General features: G+C 33.4%; 1 protein-coding gene across 1 annotated transcript in view; it reads right to left on the bottom strand.

The window, feature by feature from the left end:
• Positions 1 to 8,196: 8,196 nt before the first annotated feature.
• Positions 8,197 to 19,633, bottom strand: part of NAALADL2 (N-acetylated alpha-linked acidic dipeptidase like 2) — a 1,061,651-nt gene continuing 1,050,214 nt past the window's right edge. Inside the window, exon 14 of the mRNA XM_033429498.2 lies at positions 8,197 to 17,493. Coding sequence (XP_033285389.1) covers positions 17,295 to 17,493 — 199 coding nt within the window. The 3' untranslated portion in view covers positions 8,197 to 17,294. The remainder of the gene's footprint in view (positions 17,494 to 19,633) is intronic.

Raw genomic sequence — 19,633 nt, 5'->3', positions numbered from 1 at the left:
GAATAAGTTTTTATTTCTTTTGAATAACTACACTGGGGCAGGATTGCTGGGTCATATGGTATGTATATTTATAAGAGATTGTCAAATTGTTTCCCAAAGTGGCTGTACCATTTTGTCTTTCCACCAGTAGTGTATGAGAGTTTCAGTTGCTTCATATCCTTGTGAAAATTTCGTATTGTCATTCTTTGTGTAGAAGTAACACATTATGGCTTATTTGGACTTACTGTGCCATTAATAACTTTTCTTTGGTGGGATATCTATTTAAAATTTTTTGCCCACTGTTTTAATTGTTGGTTTTGTTTTTTATTACCGAGATATAAGAGTTCTTTATATATTCTGGATGAGTTCCTTTATCACATATACTTTGCAAATAATTTCTGTCAATATTTGGCTTGCCTTTTCTTTTTGTTAAAAATGCCTTTTGAAGAGCAAACTTTTAAATACTGGTAAGTGCATTTTTTTTTTTTAATTTATGGTTTGTGCTTTCTGTTTTTTTATCAAATAAATCATTTCTTACTTTATGGTCACAAAGATTTTCTCATGTTTCTTAATGTTTTATAGTTGATGCTCTTATATTTGAGTCTATAATACAATTCAAGTTAATTTTTGTATATTGTATAAGATACGCATAAAGATTTATTTTTGTCAATTTGTATATTCACTTCTGGTCTGTTAATATAGTAAAATACATTGCTTTTTTAAAAATGTTAAAACATTTTATATTCCTAAAATAATCCCCCATTATTTTTGATATTATTTAAAATATGACTATTTAATCTACTAACTTTTTAAAGGATTTTGACTCTATAGTCATTATGTAGTTTTCCTTTTGTGTTATATTTTTGTCTGATTATTGAGGAAGTGCTGGCCTCGTAGAGTAGGAAATAATTTCTTCCTCTGTGGTTTCTGAAAGAGTTTGTCTAAAATTTGTGTTTCTTCCTTAAATATTTTGTCTAGAATTCACAAGTGAATCCAGGTGGTCCTGGTGTTTCTTTGTGAAAATTTTTAAACAAAAATTAAATCTTTAAGGTTATTCAGGTTATTTATTTTTTCTTGGGGAAAGTATGATATTTTATGTCTTGCTAAGAACACTTCCATTTCATCTAACTTCTAAATTATTAAAACAAAATTGTTCATAATATTTTCTTTTTCCTGTCTATAGGAATGTTCTTTCACTTCTAACATTGATAATTTGTGTCTTCTCTCTCGTCCCACCTGGTCTGACTAGAAGACTTACTGACACTTCAAAGAATATGATTCAGCTATTGTTGAGTGGAATATTCCATAAACGTTAATTAGGTCAAGTTGGTACATTCATTTTTAGGAATATTATATCCTCTTGATGAGATTACCACTTTGACACTTTGAAATGTCTTTTTTATTATTCAAGTACAGTTGATTTACAATATTATATTCATTCAAGATATATAGCATAGTGGTTCAATACTTTTATAGTTTGTACTCCATTTAAAGTTATTACAAAGTAATGGCTACATTTCCCTGTGCTATAAAATATATCCTTGTTGCTTACCTATTTCATACACAGTAGTTTGTATCTATTAATCCCATACCCTATCTTGTCCCTCCTCCCTTTTCTCTCCTCACTGGTAAACACTAGTTTGTTTTCCATATTTCAATCTGTTTCTGTTTTGTTATACACATTCGTTTGTTTTATTTTTTAGATTCCATATAAAAGTGATAACATATAGTATTAGTATTTGTATAGTATTAGTATTTTTCTTCCTCTTTCTGACTTTTTTCAGTAACTATAATACTCCGTCCATGTTGTTGCAAATGACAAAATTTTGTTCTTTTATAAGGCTGAGTAATATTACAATGTGTATATGTGTGTATGTGTATATATATACATATATGTATGTATGTATGTATGTATACATATATGTGTGTGTGTATATATATATATATATATATGTATATATACCACATCTTCTTTATCTATTTATCTGTTGATGGACACTTGGGTTGCTTCCATATTATGGCTATTGTAAATAGTGCTGCTGTGAATATTGGGATGAATGTACCTTCTCGAATTAGTGTTTTTCATTTTCTTTGGATATATACCCAGGAGTGGAATTGCTGGATCATATGGTAGTTCTCTGTTTTTAGTTTTTGGAGGAATCTCCATACTATTTTCCATACTGGCTGCACCAATTTACATTCCTACCAACAATGTAGGAGAGTTCCCCTTTCTCTACGCATAAACGATGGTTCCTCCAACACTTATTATTTCTAGACTTTTTGATGATAGCCATTCTTACTGGTGTGAGATGTTACCTCATTGTTGTTTTGATTTTCATTTCTCTAATAATTAGCAATGTTGAGCATCTTTTCATGTGCCTGTTAGCCATCTGTACGTCTTTTTTGGAAAAATGTCTATTCAGATCTTCTGCCTTTTTTTTTTAATGAGTGCTTTGTTTTTTTGATATTAAGTTGTATGACCTGTTTCTATATTTTGAATCTTAATCTGTTATCAGTCATATCATTTGCAAATATTTTCTCCCATTCAGTAGGTTGTCTTTTTGTTTTGCTGACAGTTTCCTTTTCTGTGGAAAAGCTTTTAAGTTTAACTAGGTCCTATTTATTATTGCTGTGTTTTCCTTTGCATTAGGAGACAGATCCAAAAAAAAAAAAAAAAATGTTACCAGGGTTCATGTCAGAGTATTCTGTCTCTGTTCTCTTTTATGGTTTTAGGTCTTACATTTAGGTCTTTAATCCATTTTGAGTTTATTTTTGTCTATGGTGGGAGGAAATGTTGTCATCTCATTCTTCTACATGTAGCTGTTCAGTTTTCCCAGCACCAATTATTGAAGAGACTGTCTTTTCTTCATTGTATATTATTGCCTCCTTTGTCATAGATTAATTGACCATAGGTACATGCGTTTATTTCTGGGCTGTCTGTTCTGTTTCATTGATCTGTGTCCATTTTTGTGCCAGTACCATACTGTTTTGAGTAATGTGGCTTTGTAGTATAGTCTGAAGTCAGGGTGTGTGATACCTCAAGCTTTGTTCTTTTTTTTTGAAGACTGCTTTGGCAATTTGAGATCTTTGCTGTTTCCACATAAATTTTAGGATTATTTTTTCTAGTTCTGTGGAAGATTTCATTGGTATTTTGATTGGGAGTGCATTAAATCTATAGATTTCTTTTGGTGGTATGGACATTTTAATAATATTAATTATTCTAATCCAAGAGTGCAAGATATCTTTCCATTTCTTTCTATTGTCTTCAGTTTTATAGTTTTCAGCATATAGATCTTTCACCTCTTTGGTTAAGTTTATTCCTAGGTATTTTATTCTTTTTGATGCAATTTTAAATGTTTTTTGTTTGTTTGTTTTCTCTAATAGTTCATTATTAGTGTATAGAAAAGCAACATTTTCTGCATAGTAATCTTGTATCCTGCAACTTTACTGAGTTCATTTATTCTAATAGTTTTTTGGTGGAAATTTTATGGTTTTTCTATATATAGTATCATGCCATCTGCAAATAGTTACAGTTTTACTTCTTCTCTTTAAATTTTGGATACCTTTTTATTTCTTGTCTGATTTTTGTGGCTAGGACTTCCAATACTATGTTAAATAGAAATGGCAAGAGTGGGCATCCTTGTCTTTTTCCTGATTTTGAAGGAAAAGCTTTCAGCTTTTCACCACTGAGTATGATGTGAGCTGTTGGTTTGTCACATAACTTTTATTATGTTGAGATGTGTTCCCTCTATACCAACTGTGATGAGTTTTTAACATGAATGGATGTTGAATTTTGTCAAATGCTTTTTCTGTGTCTATTCAGATGATCATATGATTTTTATCCTTCCTTTGTTGGTGTGGTGTATCACATTGATTTATTTGCAAATATTAAACCACACTTGCATCCCTGGAGTAAATCCCACTTTATCATGGTGTATGATCCTTTTTATGTATTTTTAGATTTGGTTTGCTAATAGTCTTTTGATGATTTTTGCACCTATATTCATCACAGTTATTGGTTCCTAATTTTATTTGTAATGTCTTTGTCTGGTTTTGATATCAGGGTAAAAGTGGCTTTGTAGAATGAGTTTAGAAGCTTTCCATTCTCTTCAATTCTTTGGAATAATTTGAGAAGGATGGGTATTATCTATTTTTTATATGTTTGGTGGAATTCCCAAATTTCCCTATGAAGCCATAAGGTCCTGGACCTTTGTTTGCCAGAAGGTTTTTTTTTTTTTTTTTTTTAATTACAATTCAATTTTACCCCTAGTGATCAGTCTGTTCATATTACCTGTTTCTTCCTGATTCAGTCATGGCATGTTTTATGTTCCTAGAAATTTATTCTAGGTTGTCCAATTTTTTGGCATCTAAGTGTTCATAGTATTCTCTTACGACTTTTTGTATCTCTTTGGTATTGCTTGTTATTTCTGCCCTTGCTTGAAATGTCTTTTTGAATATGTTTTGTTCTAAAGTCTATTTCACTTGATAAAAGAACTCTTTGGGCTCTCTTTTAATTTGTGCCATGTTGTATCTTTTCCCATTCTTTTCATTTTAGCCTATATATGTTTTTATATTTAAAGTTGGTTCTTATATTCAGCATATAGTTTGGTTTTTGCTTTTTAACCACTCTGACAATCTTTGCCTTTGTGTGTTTTCTATGTTTATCTCACTTGTGGATTGTTTAGCTTTTTGAAAATATAGATCTATAATTTTCATCATTTGATAAATTTTGGTCATTATTTCATTGTTTCTACAAACATTTACACCTGCTCTCCATGTCTCTTCTCCTTCTATACCACCAGTTGCATTTTCTGCTATATAAGATCACTTGACATCGACTTACAGGTCACTGTTGCTCTGTTTATTTTTCTCTTTCAGTATTTGTTCTTTCTCTCTCTACTTTGTTTTGGGTAGATAATATTGCAAGATTTTAATTTCACTTTTTTCTTCAGTATGTAATTTACTATTAATCCTTTGAGTATATATGTGTATCTTTTATTTCTCCATATTTCTAGAAGTTTAAGTCTTTAATAAACCTCCTTTAATAACCTCCTCATAAATTTTATATTTCTTTTATATTTTTGATCATAGGGAGAAAGTTATAATATACTTTTAATATAGTTATCTGCTAGTTCCCTAACTTTTTATTTCTGGTTTCTTTCCATTGATTGTTTTTTACTCTTATTATGTGTCGTATTTTCCTGCTCCTGTGCATGCCTGACAGTTTCTTATTGGATGCTTCACATTGTATGTAGCTCTTACATTTTGGGATACTAGATTTTCTTGTATTCCTAGTGTGTTGTGCTTTGTTCAGGCATATAGTTAAATTACTAAGGGTTAGTTTAATCCTTTTAAGGCTTGGTTTTAGCTTGATTTGGAAGTGTCCAGAGCAGCCTTTGACCTAGGATTAGTTTTGCTTGCTACAAAGGAGTTATCCTTTTGACTACTCTTCCCAAGTCCCTGGATATTACAAATTCTCTCTACTAGTCCCAACCCAGAGCTTGTTCAGACTCTTGTTTTCTGGTGATTCTTTTTTAGTAGCTTCCTGGAAGTCCGCCCAACATATATAAATCAGTATCAAAGGTTCCTGTCTCCAGATATTGAAAACTCTTTGTCCAATATCCTCCCCCCATTATTATTCTCATCTTTGTATTTAATTAACCTACTGCCTTTAGGCAGTAAGCAGGGGCAATAACAGGGCTCACATTACTTGTTCATCTTCCCTCAGGCATCTTATTTCTGGGTTGCCTATTGTCTAATGTCCAGAAAAATATTTGTTTCATATAGTGGGTCTTGTTTTCTAGTTGTTTATAGCGGGAGAATAATTTCCAAAACAATTATTTCTTTTTTTTAATTTTTACATTTTATTATTTATTTATTTACTAGTGAAGTACAGTTGATTTACTATATTGTGTTTAGTTTCAGGTGTAGAGCAAAGTGATTCAGTTTTACATATATATAATTTCAGATTGTTCTCCATTATAGGTCATTCCAAGATATTGAATATTTTCCCTATGTTATATACTAAGTGCTCCTTGCTTATGTATTTTATGTACAGTAGTTTGTGTCTCTGTTAATCCCAAACTCCTAATTTATCCCTCCCTGCCTCCCTCTCCCCTTTGGTAACCGTAAACTTGTTTTCCATGTCTGTGAGTCTTTTTCCGTTTTGCATATAAATTCATTTGTGTTATTTTTTAGATTCCACATATAAGTGATAAGGTATAATATTTCTCTTTTTCTGTGTGACTTCACTTAGTATGATATTTTCTAGGTCCATCCTTGTTGCTGCAAATGGCAGTATTTCATTCTTTTTTATGATTGAGTAATATTCTATTGTGTATATATATACCAGCTTTCTTAATTGTCTGTTGTTGGGCATTTGGGTTGCTTCCATGTCTTGCTATTGTAAATAGTGCAGCCATGAACATTGGGGTGCACGTATCTTTTTGATTTAAGAGTTTTCATCCCTTCTGGATATATGCCTAGGAGTGGGATTGCTGGATTATATGGTAGCTTTATTTTTCATTTTTTAAGGAACCACCATACTGTTTTCCATAGTGGCTGAACCAAGTTACATTCCCACTGACAGTGCAGAAGGGTTCCCTTTTCTCCACACCCCCTCCACATTTATTATTTGTAGGCTTTCAAAACATTTAATTCTTTACGAATGTGAGAACTGGTTGATTCATTTATTATTGTTGGACTTCCTGGATTGATATTTGTTTTTTTCCTTCTCTGCTATATTTGCTTCCTTACACACACACACACACACACACATATTTATATATATATATATATAAATTTATAAATATATATAAATTTATGTATATAAATATATATATATGTCACTGTGAACAGTAGCTTCTTACATTTATTTTATGAACTATTTTATTTTCATAATCATATTTTATTTTTAAGAACCTTCCTTGCTTTATGATTATTGCCATTATATTTTGTGAAAATAATATCTCCTCAAATTATCATACATATTGATTAACAGTTTGGGGAGATTTTCTTTTCCTTGAATTACCTCTTTTTTCTTAGGCATCTGTTGATTTTTTTTTTTCAGTTCTGTTTTAGGCTTCTTTCAACTGTTTAGTGATTCTTTGTCCCTCTGCATCTAAAGATGCAGGGATACAGGTATGAGTGTGAGCTTTTTTTTTTCTTTTGTGCTATAAGGGAGGTTTGAATAACTTTTTACAGAAGTTTGAGATGGCTTCATAAGATTTATTTTGGAAAAGAAAGATGTGCATCGTATGGGAATTGGGAGCTGGGGGGTGCCTTATTGAAAGAACGAAAGCAGTCACACAGGTATTGAGAAAGTGCAGCACAAGTTGGAAAAATTCAGGCCCTTCAATTTGGCTGGTATATAAGACATGAGAGGGAGAAAAGGCAAACACAGAGGAAGAGGTAGGGGTGGGAGTCATCTGTGGAGGATCTTGAATATCATCAAAAGACATACGGATTTTATGCTGAAGATGGTGGGAAACCACTATGACTTCTCTACTGTGATGGAAATCTCTTCAATATGTGTTATATGTAACTTAGTCACTTTAAGTATTTTATAATCCCGAGTAGTATCTAAACTATCAATAGTAAATAAGCAGTCTAAAGGTTGCTCTTCCCACAAAAACCACAGTATTAAATCATAATTTTTGCTGAAGCTGAGATAAAAGAAATAGACTTCAAAGGAGAAAAGTATGGGAATGCCCTGTCTTTTGTTTCTGGCGTGGCTTGCATATACTGCTCCCTATTTCTGGAATGACATTCTTCTCCTTTTCCCCTACAGAACTTCTATTCACTCTTCAGACTCAACTCAAATATTTTCTCCTGAGAAACCTTTCTTGGCTTCTATAGGATTTAAGTATTTTTACTCTCTGCTCTCTTATCACCTTATTTAGGTCTCCATTATAAGACTTAAGGCTTTACTACAGCTATGTGCTTACATGTCTTTTGCTCTCTTAGCTCTGCCTTGGAGCTAGTCATTTTGTTATGAAGTGGTATAGGGAAATTACACTAAAGTCACTTCAAGTTATTTTATTATAGATTAAGTGACATCCACAGATTTGGGGGAAAATAATCAAGGGATCTTAATACATATGTATGGATGAGTTAGGTATGTTCATTCATTCATACATTCAAAGAAGAACAGAGAGCCATTTGGAGATTGCAGTAGCCATGATGTGTGTGGACTTGGTCCCATGCCCACCCACTGACATCCTCCCCTATAATGCTGGGGCTGGAAGCAGAAACTCACATTTCAGAGCCTCTCATGCCAGCTGGATTCCAGTTTGATCTGCCAAGGAGAGGCACTCAGAAGAGAGTAAAAGTCAAAGAAGTGTGGAAGATTTTTTTTCCTGCTTCTAGTAGGGGAGGTAGAGGAAGTGCAGACTCCCAGACTCAGCAACCTTGTGGTGGTTCTTTAAGCCCTGTGAGCAGTGGTTCCACCAGCAGCAGCAGTAAAGTTTCCAAGAGTGTGAGTAGAATGTTGGTTCCCGGGCCATCACAGGTTTCCTCCTTTATGCTGCTCCTGCGTGCAGGTCAGTAGTGGTTTCCTGCAGTTACTGATCTCTGAGAAATGGTAGCTTCACATTTTTGTTAGCCCTTTCGATAATTTTGTAATCATTTTCCTTTTTAAAATCCCCTTTGCTTTAAATACTTATTATGTTTAGTGCAGTGCAGGGAAGAGGAGAGGTTGGCATTGAGTAGAATGGTGGCAGTGGAGATGGAGAAATGTCAAGTTTGGGCTATATTTTACAGCAAAGCCAATACAACTTGCTGATAGATTGGAAGTAGGAAGCGAGGAAAATCAAGGATCAAGGAAGATTCCTATTTTTAGTTAGAGAATCGAGTGTATTTACTAACACAAGGAAGAATTTTGAAGAGGAGCAAATTGTACAAGAAATATAACTGTGCTGAAATTCTATCTGTGAGCACTTAGGATGTCAGAGAATTCCTTGTAAGAAAGCCTCTGCCTTTATAAGATTAGTACAATTGAAGGAGGAGAGAGGAAAGGAACTGAGTTTAAAAAATTGTGTCCTTTAGAAAGGCAGATGAGGGTAGTGGTTATAAGTGTGAGCTCCAGGATCAGACCATCTTATTAGGAATTTGTTACTTTGAGAATTTTATTTTTTATTCAGAAAACTAGTAAGAATTCCATAACAAACACATATATATCCACCACCCAAACTGACGAGGGGGATATAAAGAAATGAGAAGAAAATCTTATCTAGCACTCCTCCATTTTATTGTATGTGCTTCAATTCCTTTTTCTGTAAAAAAAGAAATGACTGTTAAATTGTACTCTGTACCCCTATCCTTAGCACTTGTTTCCCTCCTACCATGAATCAAATTAGATATTTACTTTTTCAGTCTGTAGTTTTATACTTTGAATACATATATGCTATTCATGGATATGTATATAATTTTGTATATTTAAATTTTACTTCACGGTTAGAATAATATATGTTATTCTGTAGAATATACATATACATAATACATATTATTTTTTCAAAATTTTTATGTGTGTGTATATGTATACCTGGTGCAATGGTAAGCCCCCAATAAATGTTAGTTATCATACAGCAACGATATTGGAGATAAGAACATTCTGCTTTAGTCTTAATGAACCTTAAGGAAGGCCCAGCGAGTTAGGTATGTAGCCTGAACACATGGTGCCTTTAAACTATCTCTGCTCTGTCATTATCCTTGTGATAAACTACACTATCTGTGAGTCCCTCTGAATCTAGTATTGCCAATAGTTAAACTGAAGTTTATATTTTATTTGGCTGTGCAGTCCTAGAAGGTAAAACTGTGTTCACCATTTTTGTATCTCTAGCACTTAATACAGTATCTGGCCTAGAATAGGCTCTCTGTAAATATTTGCTGAATGAATAATTGAGTGAAATCTGCTACATCATGCAATAGAGATGCCTTTGTGCAATAAAGAACTGACAACATTTTTTAGAGCAAATTTGAAGAAACAAAGCTCCTTAGCACTGGAGTTGATACAAATGCTGTTACTTGATGTTAGAACTTGGCACAAACCACAAACCTAAATGGCCCAATATGAGGACTGCATGTTTGAGAAAAGAATGGAAGGAAAAAAAAGAAAAAGTGATAAAATCTTAGAGTGTTCCCTGAGCAAGGCTTATTTCTGTTTGGGTGTAATACACAATACATAAAGATAATTCATTAATAATACATACTAATAACTAATTCATTTTGCATGTTTATAACAAAACAGTTAACAATGATTTTCAACTGTATTTAATATTTTTTTAATGGGCATTTTAAATATGATCATTTTGCTGTACATACACATTGCATTTATGAATTAGAAAATATTCCTTAAAAGATGCCTTCATTTCATAGTACTGTGTTTTCAATTATGTGCAAATATTTAAGCAACTATAAAATATTCACTCATATTCTTAATGGATGTGATGTCCCAATCCATTTTTTGTCACTCCAAATCACAACATACTTTTTTAAGTAAGCTGTATATTGAATCATGTGAATAATACATAAAAAGTTGTAAAATAAATTGAAATCACAATTGATCTAAATATAGAATGCACTGGATTCCTGATGGGCATCCACACATTATAGAAATTAGGCATTCAACCCTATATAGTAATTAAGAAACTACAGACACATGCCTCTAAATCAGTCATTCAAAATCAATCACAGCAAAGACACTGACAATAAATTTCTTTACAATGAAAATATTTCCAAATCACAGATGATAATCTATTTTGAACAATACTCAACACTATAACAGTTCAGTGCAATTTAGTAATTGGGACACCCCTTGAAAGAGATTTGTTTTTTAATCAAAGCAAATTTAATTAGAGAAATTGTGCTCCAGATTTTATCCCAAGTTAATTTATAAATCTGCTCACCACCATTCTCTATTTTAGGGCTATATTTTTTATTATACAACTGAGAAATTTTATTCATTATAAAATTTCATGTATCTAAATATTGCTATACTACTGACATGGCTAAAAAAATGCATGGTTTATATTAACATTCCAAACACATCTGAAACTATTATCAGTGATGTGCTGAGTTTTCTAGATGTCTGTAAAATCAAATTAGCCCTTCAAAGTGTCCTAGAAAGCTCTTTTCTTTTCTGAATACAATTGTATTCATATTCTCCAAGTAGCCAGTCTGAATATGTGGGATATAGTTGCCGTTAAACCTTCCTGTGTGAAATGTAAATACTAAATCACCTAATAGAGACCTATCTCAGCTTAATAAATGAAATTATTTATAACATCTTTGGAATAGAATTATGTGAGCTACAATTAACCATCTGGCCATTTTGTTTCCTGCAGACTAGTTGCAATGGTGTAATAAAATATTTTATTTCTTGTTAAACAGATATGATAAACTTGTCTTTATAGAGCAATAGCATTTTTTCTGACTTTCAGAATAAGGCAGTCCATTTGCAGCAGCTTGATATAAAGGTAGACAAATCATTATTAATATTAATAAAACACTATCACATACACTAAAAGTATGATTCAACAACGGCTAAGAATTTCAAAAGATAAAGCACACTCCAAGGAATGTCCGTCTGTGTCATTACTATATTGAATAAATATTCTTTGAAGAAATTGGAGAGTTAAACTTACTGAGCAGGCCAGATAATTAAATAATTACACATTTGGATTGAAAAATAGATGTAGTTCATTAAAATAGAGACTCTAACTCTACTTCTATAGCTAAGCTTCTGTTCAGATGCCAAGTTTGTACTTTAATTAGAACAAAAAAGACCTACGTTAACTTCAATACAACATAATAATTCATAATAATGATTGTATATTAATCTCTTGAGCTTGCTGGAATAAAGCACATGACATATGGCATGGTACAGGCACCTGTGTGGTCCTTTTGGGACTGAGGTGGTACATATTAATTAGCAACTGGAAAATAAAATCTGCTTCCTTCTGAGAAAAGCTACCTCAGTGCGTATTGGTTTAAGGAATTAGAAGGAATACTGTTAGACTCTGTCTACACTCCTTAAATCTTTGTCTAGATGTAGGCCCTGGATTAACTGCAATTAACTGAGTTAATTCTTGACAGATCCTGCTTAAGGAGTTAGAGTAGACATACTTTTCTTTGGCCTCGATGATTGTATTTTGGCTAAAAACATCAAAATTACCGTTTTGGTTATAGAAAACTATATAACTATATAATTCAAACACAAGCTAACCAGAACATATTAAAATTTGAAAGCAGCTTTCTCTTGAATGCTACCTGAAAGTGCCTCAATTTAATCCTTTGCTTTGTAAATTCAGATACAATCTGAGTATGAAACTATAAATGTCTTTAAGAAATATGTCATCTCACAATCAGCAAGCTCTCAAGATTCTTGGTGGTCCCAGGAATGCTAAAGGCACTTCAGTGTACATCTTTGAAGGGTAATGGAATGTTATTATGGAAATAAAACTCTGGCTGATTAACAGATAAATGTATATTGAGAAGACTAGATCTTAAAATTACTTTCTCGGGATTAAAAAGAAAAAAAAAATCCTAATCCCATTGCTAGAGTATATTTAGAAAGGGAAGACAGAAAATTCAGTGGACATTGTGGTGACCAAAATTGGTGACATTTAAAAACTTTCTTTTGCAACTCCACTTTAAATTTACATCACTTGAAATTCTAAATTGCATAAAATAACACACTTAAAAATATTTATACTTAATGGGGTGCTTAAAACTCTGAGAAGTTAACTTTCCGAATAGCAATTCTATTGAGGCTTTTTTAAACTACCAATTTAAACTCATGCAAGAAATACAGATTCACTAGTGCACCTAGGTAGAATATTTCTTTGCTCAAATATCACACTATTTTTTTCTCCTGGGTTGCATCCATGCTCCTGTGATGGAACCATTAGGTTGCTGATCTATCTTTTGGAATATATAGACCCATTTCCCTTCCACTCAACACATGGATTAGCAGTTTAAAATGTAATTCCTTTCTATTGAAGGAACGTGTAATTAAGGCACATTTAAATAGCCCTTTAAACCAATGAGATGACAATGTGCTACCCACAGAGAAAGCTTAATTTTTGGAGTAATTACATATAACACAATATCTCATGAGAACATTTTTGGCTAGGTCTACTAATTACAAAAATAGTTTTTCATTTGAGGCAAAGATGCCAATTCATCATTGGACAGATGGTAACGAATCATCATTTTATTTTTGTAACACCTATCTTTGCAAGGGGGAAAGCTACTATATATGGAATATTTATGTAATATAAGAAGTCAATTAGTTATTCTGTGTTTTAAGGAGGATATAAAACTGTGGTTGTAAATCCCAGAACCTGGTCTTTTTTTTTTTTTCCCCCAGTGAAATTATATGGACATTTTGCGGAGGAAATTATGAGATGTAGCTTGTGGTCTGTTATAATTTTTCATCTAGTTGTCATGGTGTTCTACAATGGTGCATTTATATTTAATGCTCTTATAGATCTAAGTTACCTACATATGTCCACCATTGTTGGGGTGGGCTACCATAATGAGGAATGATGGCATAGGTTTCTTCAAACTCCTCCATTAAGCCAGTGAAGTGGCAGATGACATAGTCTGATCAGTGGTGCAGAAATACATTAAAAATTTCAATCATATCACTTTCTATAATCAAAAGTTTCTTAACTTTTTGCAGCACACAGCGTGAAGAACACAGGTCTGGACCCAGTCTTTATAGCTGTGCAACTTTGGGCAAGCCACTCCACCAAGTTTCCTCATTTTTTTAAATGAGTTGTCATGAGGATTCATTAGAAAAAACAAATAGGTTAAATCTCAAACAGTTCCTGACCTGTAGTAGGCACAGACTTTAGCTGCGTCTGCGTCTTTTTTGAGAGATACAATGGTTACTCTCTCTCCCTCTTTTTAAAATGGTGCCATTCACAGCAAAGCCGTAGGCGTCTCTTATTATTGTGACTTTTCAGTTTCTTTAGTACATCGCCAAGTGATGTTTTCTCAGGACCCAGGATTAATGTAGATGAGAAATCCTTAAACTTCAGTATGCATAAGGATCGTTTGGGAAATTTTGCTTGAAGACGAAGATTCCTAGGCTTTCTTCCCCCAAATCAGAAATACTGATTTAAACTGCTGATTTAATATAGGGCTAAAATGTCCTCTCATAAGAGCATTTTACTTAATACCCTCCTTCCAGACTGCTGGTGTCATGCAGAGACTCTCCACCTCCCCACAAGTACCCAGGCTTTGTGCCTTTTGCGTGGATTCCCTGGGACAGTTTCGTTTGTTAGGTATAGTCAGAGAATGAACTAGTTCTTCATTTAAAGAGCAGTGATTCCAGCCCATACATCATCTGATAGAATGGCTGGTTATATAGAGTGTACTGGAAAAGAACATTTATAACCCCGTTATATACTGCATGAGAAAGCAGAGAAGCTTAAATTCTAGCAGCACTTCTGCTACTAACTGAATATGTGACTCTACCCCAGTTCCTTAATCACTTTGTATGCACTTAGTGTATCTGATGGGAACGCTGATGCTTTCCCGACTGAAGGTAACATTCTAGGGCTTAGATCAGAATGTCTCAGGCTTCCTTTTACTCTGGAATCTATACTTTTTCACAAAGGGTTGTATCCCACGTGTGCCCTGCCTGAACCCAAATTGCAGTGGTGCACATCTGCCACATTTTCTTGGGAGAATAATCATTTATGATTCATTATGTCCTGGTACAATACTACGTATGAAGGATTGTGAGAAGTACCAGGCACCCAGATATCTCAGCAACAATTTAAACCTACTACCAATTCACTGAAAACACTTGTTATTTTAATGTGCAAAGGATTTTATTTACTTGGATCTATTAGGGAAAAATTTAAATGATATAAATTTAAAGGAACCCTGAGGTAATCAGACTATAGCAGTAATGTTCTTAGTTAAGAGGTTTGTTGCAGTCAAAGATGTAGAGCAGCATTTATATAATTGATGGACATCTGTTTTAATTATAATTTAGTTTCTTCACATCATCTCTTAACTAGACTCATAAAAATGTTAGTCCAGAGTTAACTTCAGTCTTCAAGTAGCAAATACCATATAATGTAGAAGTAAAAAATACAGAATATTGAGATTTTGATCTGTGCAGTGTGGTTTAACTAAGTACACAGTCTTTAAACAAAAATATACAAACACAAGTGTTTTGTGCTCTCAATGCTATTAGAAACTAAGGGAGTGAATTTACTTAGGATTTTGTTGTAAAATGATAAACTACCTAACTGATAATTATTTGTCTTTGTTTGTTTCAAATTCAGCTCCAAAGGAAGAACTAGAATGAATACATTGAACCTTGATTCACTATTTCTGATCCTTTGGTATAAGGGATTCTGTTATTTGACCTGACATGCAACTATATGTGTATTTCTCGCACCTCTTTTCTGCTGTTTTCTGTGTAGCGAGAGAGGGCACTGACATTGAGGCTTGTGGGATCTTGGTTCTTTAGCCCTTTCCTATACACACTCCTCAACATGGCAAATACTTTCAGACACACAAGTGCATTGTTTACGAAATATATATTATAAGGTAGTTTCATTTCTTATGTAAAACATGTGCACACAGGCAATTCAGATGAAAATGGATTTCTGCTTGAATTATCTACCTCAATTCTTTTGCCTCAATTCTCTTCTTTGCCTTGAGCGTATAAGCATTACTTATAGTAGGAACAGCTGACCTTTATAAATCAATCAATGCTGATTAATTCTCTCCTTTCAACTTCAGTTTCCCTTTAAACTAAGATTAGGTTTATGTTCATCCATTAAAAAGTGAAGACTTAGACCTATAGACACTGTCTATGAAGTTGCTCTGGAGGCGTATGATGGGGACGTGTGTTTCAATGTTGTGTTAGAGAAAAATAATCCACATGAAATATTCTGAGGATATGTTTCCTAAGGGGAATTGCTTTGTCAAATACCAAATCAATTTCTAAAGGTAAGCTCAAAGTTTAAACACCTAATGGAATTCTGTGGTTTCGGGGAATAGTGGGTACTAAGGCCATTCAATGACAATGTCAGTATGAAAAGCTTCATTTTCAACATGAGAGAAGAACTGAAGTATAGTAACCCTGTATTTTCTGCCTAAAAGTAGAAGCATGAATATTTTCTACGTTGTCATCTTAGTCACAATTAAGGATAAAGAAGGGAAAAAACATCAAAAGATTTTTTGTAGAATTAAGGAGCTTTTCGTTGATCAAAATAACTATTTCTTTCATAAGGAGTCCTTTTTGTTAGTGGCAGAAATAGCAATTTGATGCTTTTTAAGATATTTTGGGTTTTCAAAGAGAAACTTTGCTACTTTCCTGTGGAAATTATATGGTATTCTGTGAAAACTGCCTTACAGAAAGGAGTTTCAGAAAAGTACATGAAGGAAGAGCAATGTGAGATGCTTTCATTTTAGAGTAGCTCTATTTCAGTGCTTCCAACAGAAACAGCACAGGAAGAAATAAATATTTTCTCCCTCACAAGACATACATCACTCCCGAAATCAACTGAGACATATTAGGGATTTCAAAGCTAGTCACCTTATAAGTTGTTAGGAAAAAAATTTACATTTATATTGCTCTGTGCAGCTACCTTGAGATTTTCCCCTGGAATGTTTATGGCTCTTTTTTTTTTTCCATTAATACTTAAAAAAATACAATTTCATAACCAGTGTATTACTACATCTAGTTGTGTTACTAACAGGCACTTCACTTCATAAAATAGTCACATTCAAAGTGGTTTTGGTCAACCAATCACTCAGTCAGAATACTCGTTCTTCATATTGAATACTTGATAGTGAAAGTTAATCTGAAACCATATCAACTCTTCATTTCTATTACAGAAACTAGGTCACTAAAGCTCTAACATAGGGAATCATTTCTGTTTCTACGTGTTTTATCCATAGGAGCGAAGACTGTCCAGAACTTCTTGGAAAATTTCCCCCCCAAATATTTTATATATATCTATATATCTATAGATATATCTATATCTATAGATATACAGATATATATAGATATAGATACAGCAGATTTCTTTTTAATAGATAAATCTTAAGTATTATTTCAATAACTTGCTTTTACATAATCAGAAATCTAGATATAAGAAAAAATATTAAATGTGCAAAATGCTCTTTTTACACATACATTAAAAAATACAAAGGAAGGATAGCTTTATACTTATATCAAAAGCCATTGGAGGGAAAAAGTCTTCAATGTCAGAAAATCTAGTCAGATTAGAGCTTTCACTTGAGGAATTGTAAACAAACGTTTTCAAATGCTGAGAGTTTTCTCAGTTCTTTCCAACTAAGACACTCTCAAACACATCAAGTCCTGCTTTGAAGTAAACCTGAGCTGCATTAATGCTGTTCAATACTTCTGACAGGGCTTCTTGAAGGGTCTCATTTGATGCAAGTGACTTGCAGTGTTCCCAAGCCTCCAGGAGTATTGAAAACTGGCTTGTCTTCCCATCAAGGTGGTACAGGATATTTCTGAAAAGAAATACAGAATGAGTAAATGTTTTATGCACCATGCTATTTTCATATCAAACATTGTAAAAAATATTTCCAAGAAACTTATGTTTTTAAGAAATTAAGAAATTATAAGAATACAATATTATCATTTTGGGACCTCTGTTGAATTAATGGATCTAGACATTGATCATCAAAAGTTCCCTCTAGTGATGAGAGAGGATCAGACAGTAAGCACCTCCTGATGGAAGTACACAGTACTACCTATGAAATCAATTATTTTTGCTAAAAAATTGATCTAAATCTGATGAAGCTTCTAAATCTAAGTGCTAATAAATACAAGGGACAGAAAAATATAAAAATGATACCACAGTCTGTCATCAGCAAAATACTGTGAAAATCCTGTAGGACAAATGACCCAGTTTATTCAATGAATAAATTGTAATAAATAGGTGAAGGAGGAACCACTCGACCAGGGCTTTTCAACCTTGTGTTATTGACATTTGTGGGGTGGTGGGGTGGATAATTCTTTATTGTGGCAGCTTTCCTGTGCATTGTGGGATGTTTAGCAGTATCCCTGACCTCCACCCACTAGGTACCAGTAGCACCCCTCCTTTAGTTGTCTCAGTTAGTTTGGGCTGCTATAACAGAATTCCAGAGACTGGGCAGCTTAAACAATAATCCAATGGTTGGATTGTTGATGAGAGGCCTTTTCCTAGTTATATTCTCACATGGCCTTGTGCATGAGCACAGAGAGATCCCGTGTCTTCTTTTAATAAGGACATTAGTCCCATCATGAGGGCCCCACCTGTATATGACCTAATCTAACCTAGATTACTTCCCAAAGGCCCATCTTCGAATACCATCACATTGAGGTTAGGATTTTAACACACATATTTTGGGAGAACCCAAACATTCAGTCCACAGCTGTTGTAAAAACTAAAACTGTCTCCAGACTGCCAAAACTGTCTCTTATAGGGCAAAATTGCCCCCAGTTAAGAACTGCTGCTTTAGACTAAAAGAAATGTCAACCCATCCAGTATAGACTTTACTAGGTCTTTATTCAAACAAACAATTTTTAAAAATGAGTAGTACAAAATTGAATACTAATTAAGGATTTGTTAATATTAAGAAATTGTCAATATTTTAGGTGTGATAATGGTATCATCAGTATATTTTCAAAGTGTCCTTATCTTCTAGAAATATACAGTAATATTTACAAATGAAAAGTTATTACGTCTAGGATTTGCTTCAAAATATTTGGAAGGAAAAAGGAGAGTGGAGCTATGGACATCACAGGTAGAACAAGACTGACCATTAGTTAATAATTGTTGAAATGGGGTAATGGATTCATTATACTATTCTCTCTCCCTTTGTACATGTTTGACATTTAGAATTCTTCTCAAGTAGAGTGTGTGTAATAAGACGGTGACTTGAAATTTATCCAAATATCTGAGAAAGAGGAATTTGGCCGTGGGCAAGTCTAAAGAGCTTCCTTTTATTCACTGATAGATAGAAAGAATACATTTTGGTAGAAAGCTATGGATTATTGCATCATTTGACTTATTTCCAACCCAAACCACCTGAAATAGCTGAAATTTCATGGTCTAATAAGAGAGGCAGATATATAAATGATTAAAATAATTGTCTAATTGTCATATTACAAATGTAAGGTCCAGTGATAACGGAAGAAGGATTGCTGCTGGAAAAATTTATCATGGAGAATATTACAATTTCATCTTGAAGGATGATGGGAATTACCAGTTACAAGGGTATAAGAAAGGAAACAAGCTAGAAAGTGGAGACAGCACCCTATGCAGGAGGAATAGCATATGCAAAGGTATGGATTTATAAAACAGCTTGCTCTTCTTAGTGGATCAATGCCAGTGTTTCTATATGGCCAGAGTGCAAGGCCACAGTGGGCAGCTGTAGGAGAAGAGCTGGCAGAGCAAGCCATGGCCACGTCCTACCGGGCCTTCTGTACCAAGCTAAGGAGGTTACACTTTTTTTTATGGGCGGTAGGAAACCAATGAAAGTTTTTAAGCAAGAAAGAAAGATTATTAGATTTTATTTTGGAATAGTTACTTTGGTTGTAATATAAAGCCTAGAGAACGACTTAGTCCAGATGAAAATTGACAAAGATGTCAGTTACACAATGATA

Source organism: Orcinus orca, chromosome 5, assembly GCF_937001465.1.
Source record: "Orcinus orca chromosome 5, mOrcOrc1.1, whole genome shotgun sequence".
Lineage (NCBI taxonomy): Eukaryota > Metazoa > Chordata > Mammalia > Artiodactyla > Delphinidae > Orcinus > Orcinus orca.
The sequence above is the reverse complement of the archived record's forward strand: the minus strand, read 5'-3'. Positions and strand labels throughout refer to the sequence as shown.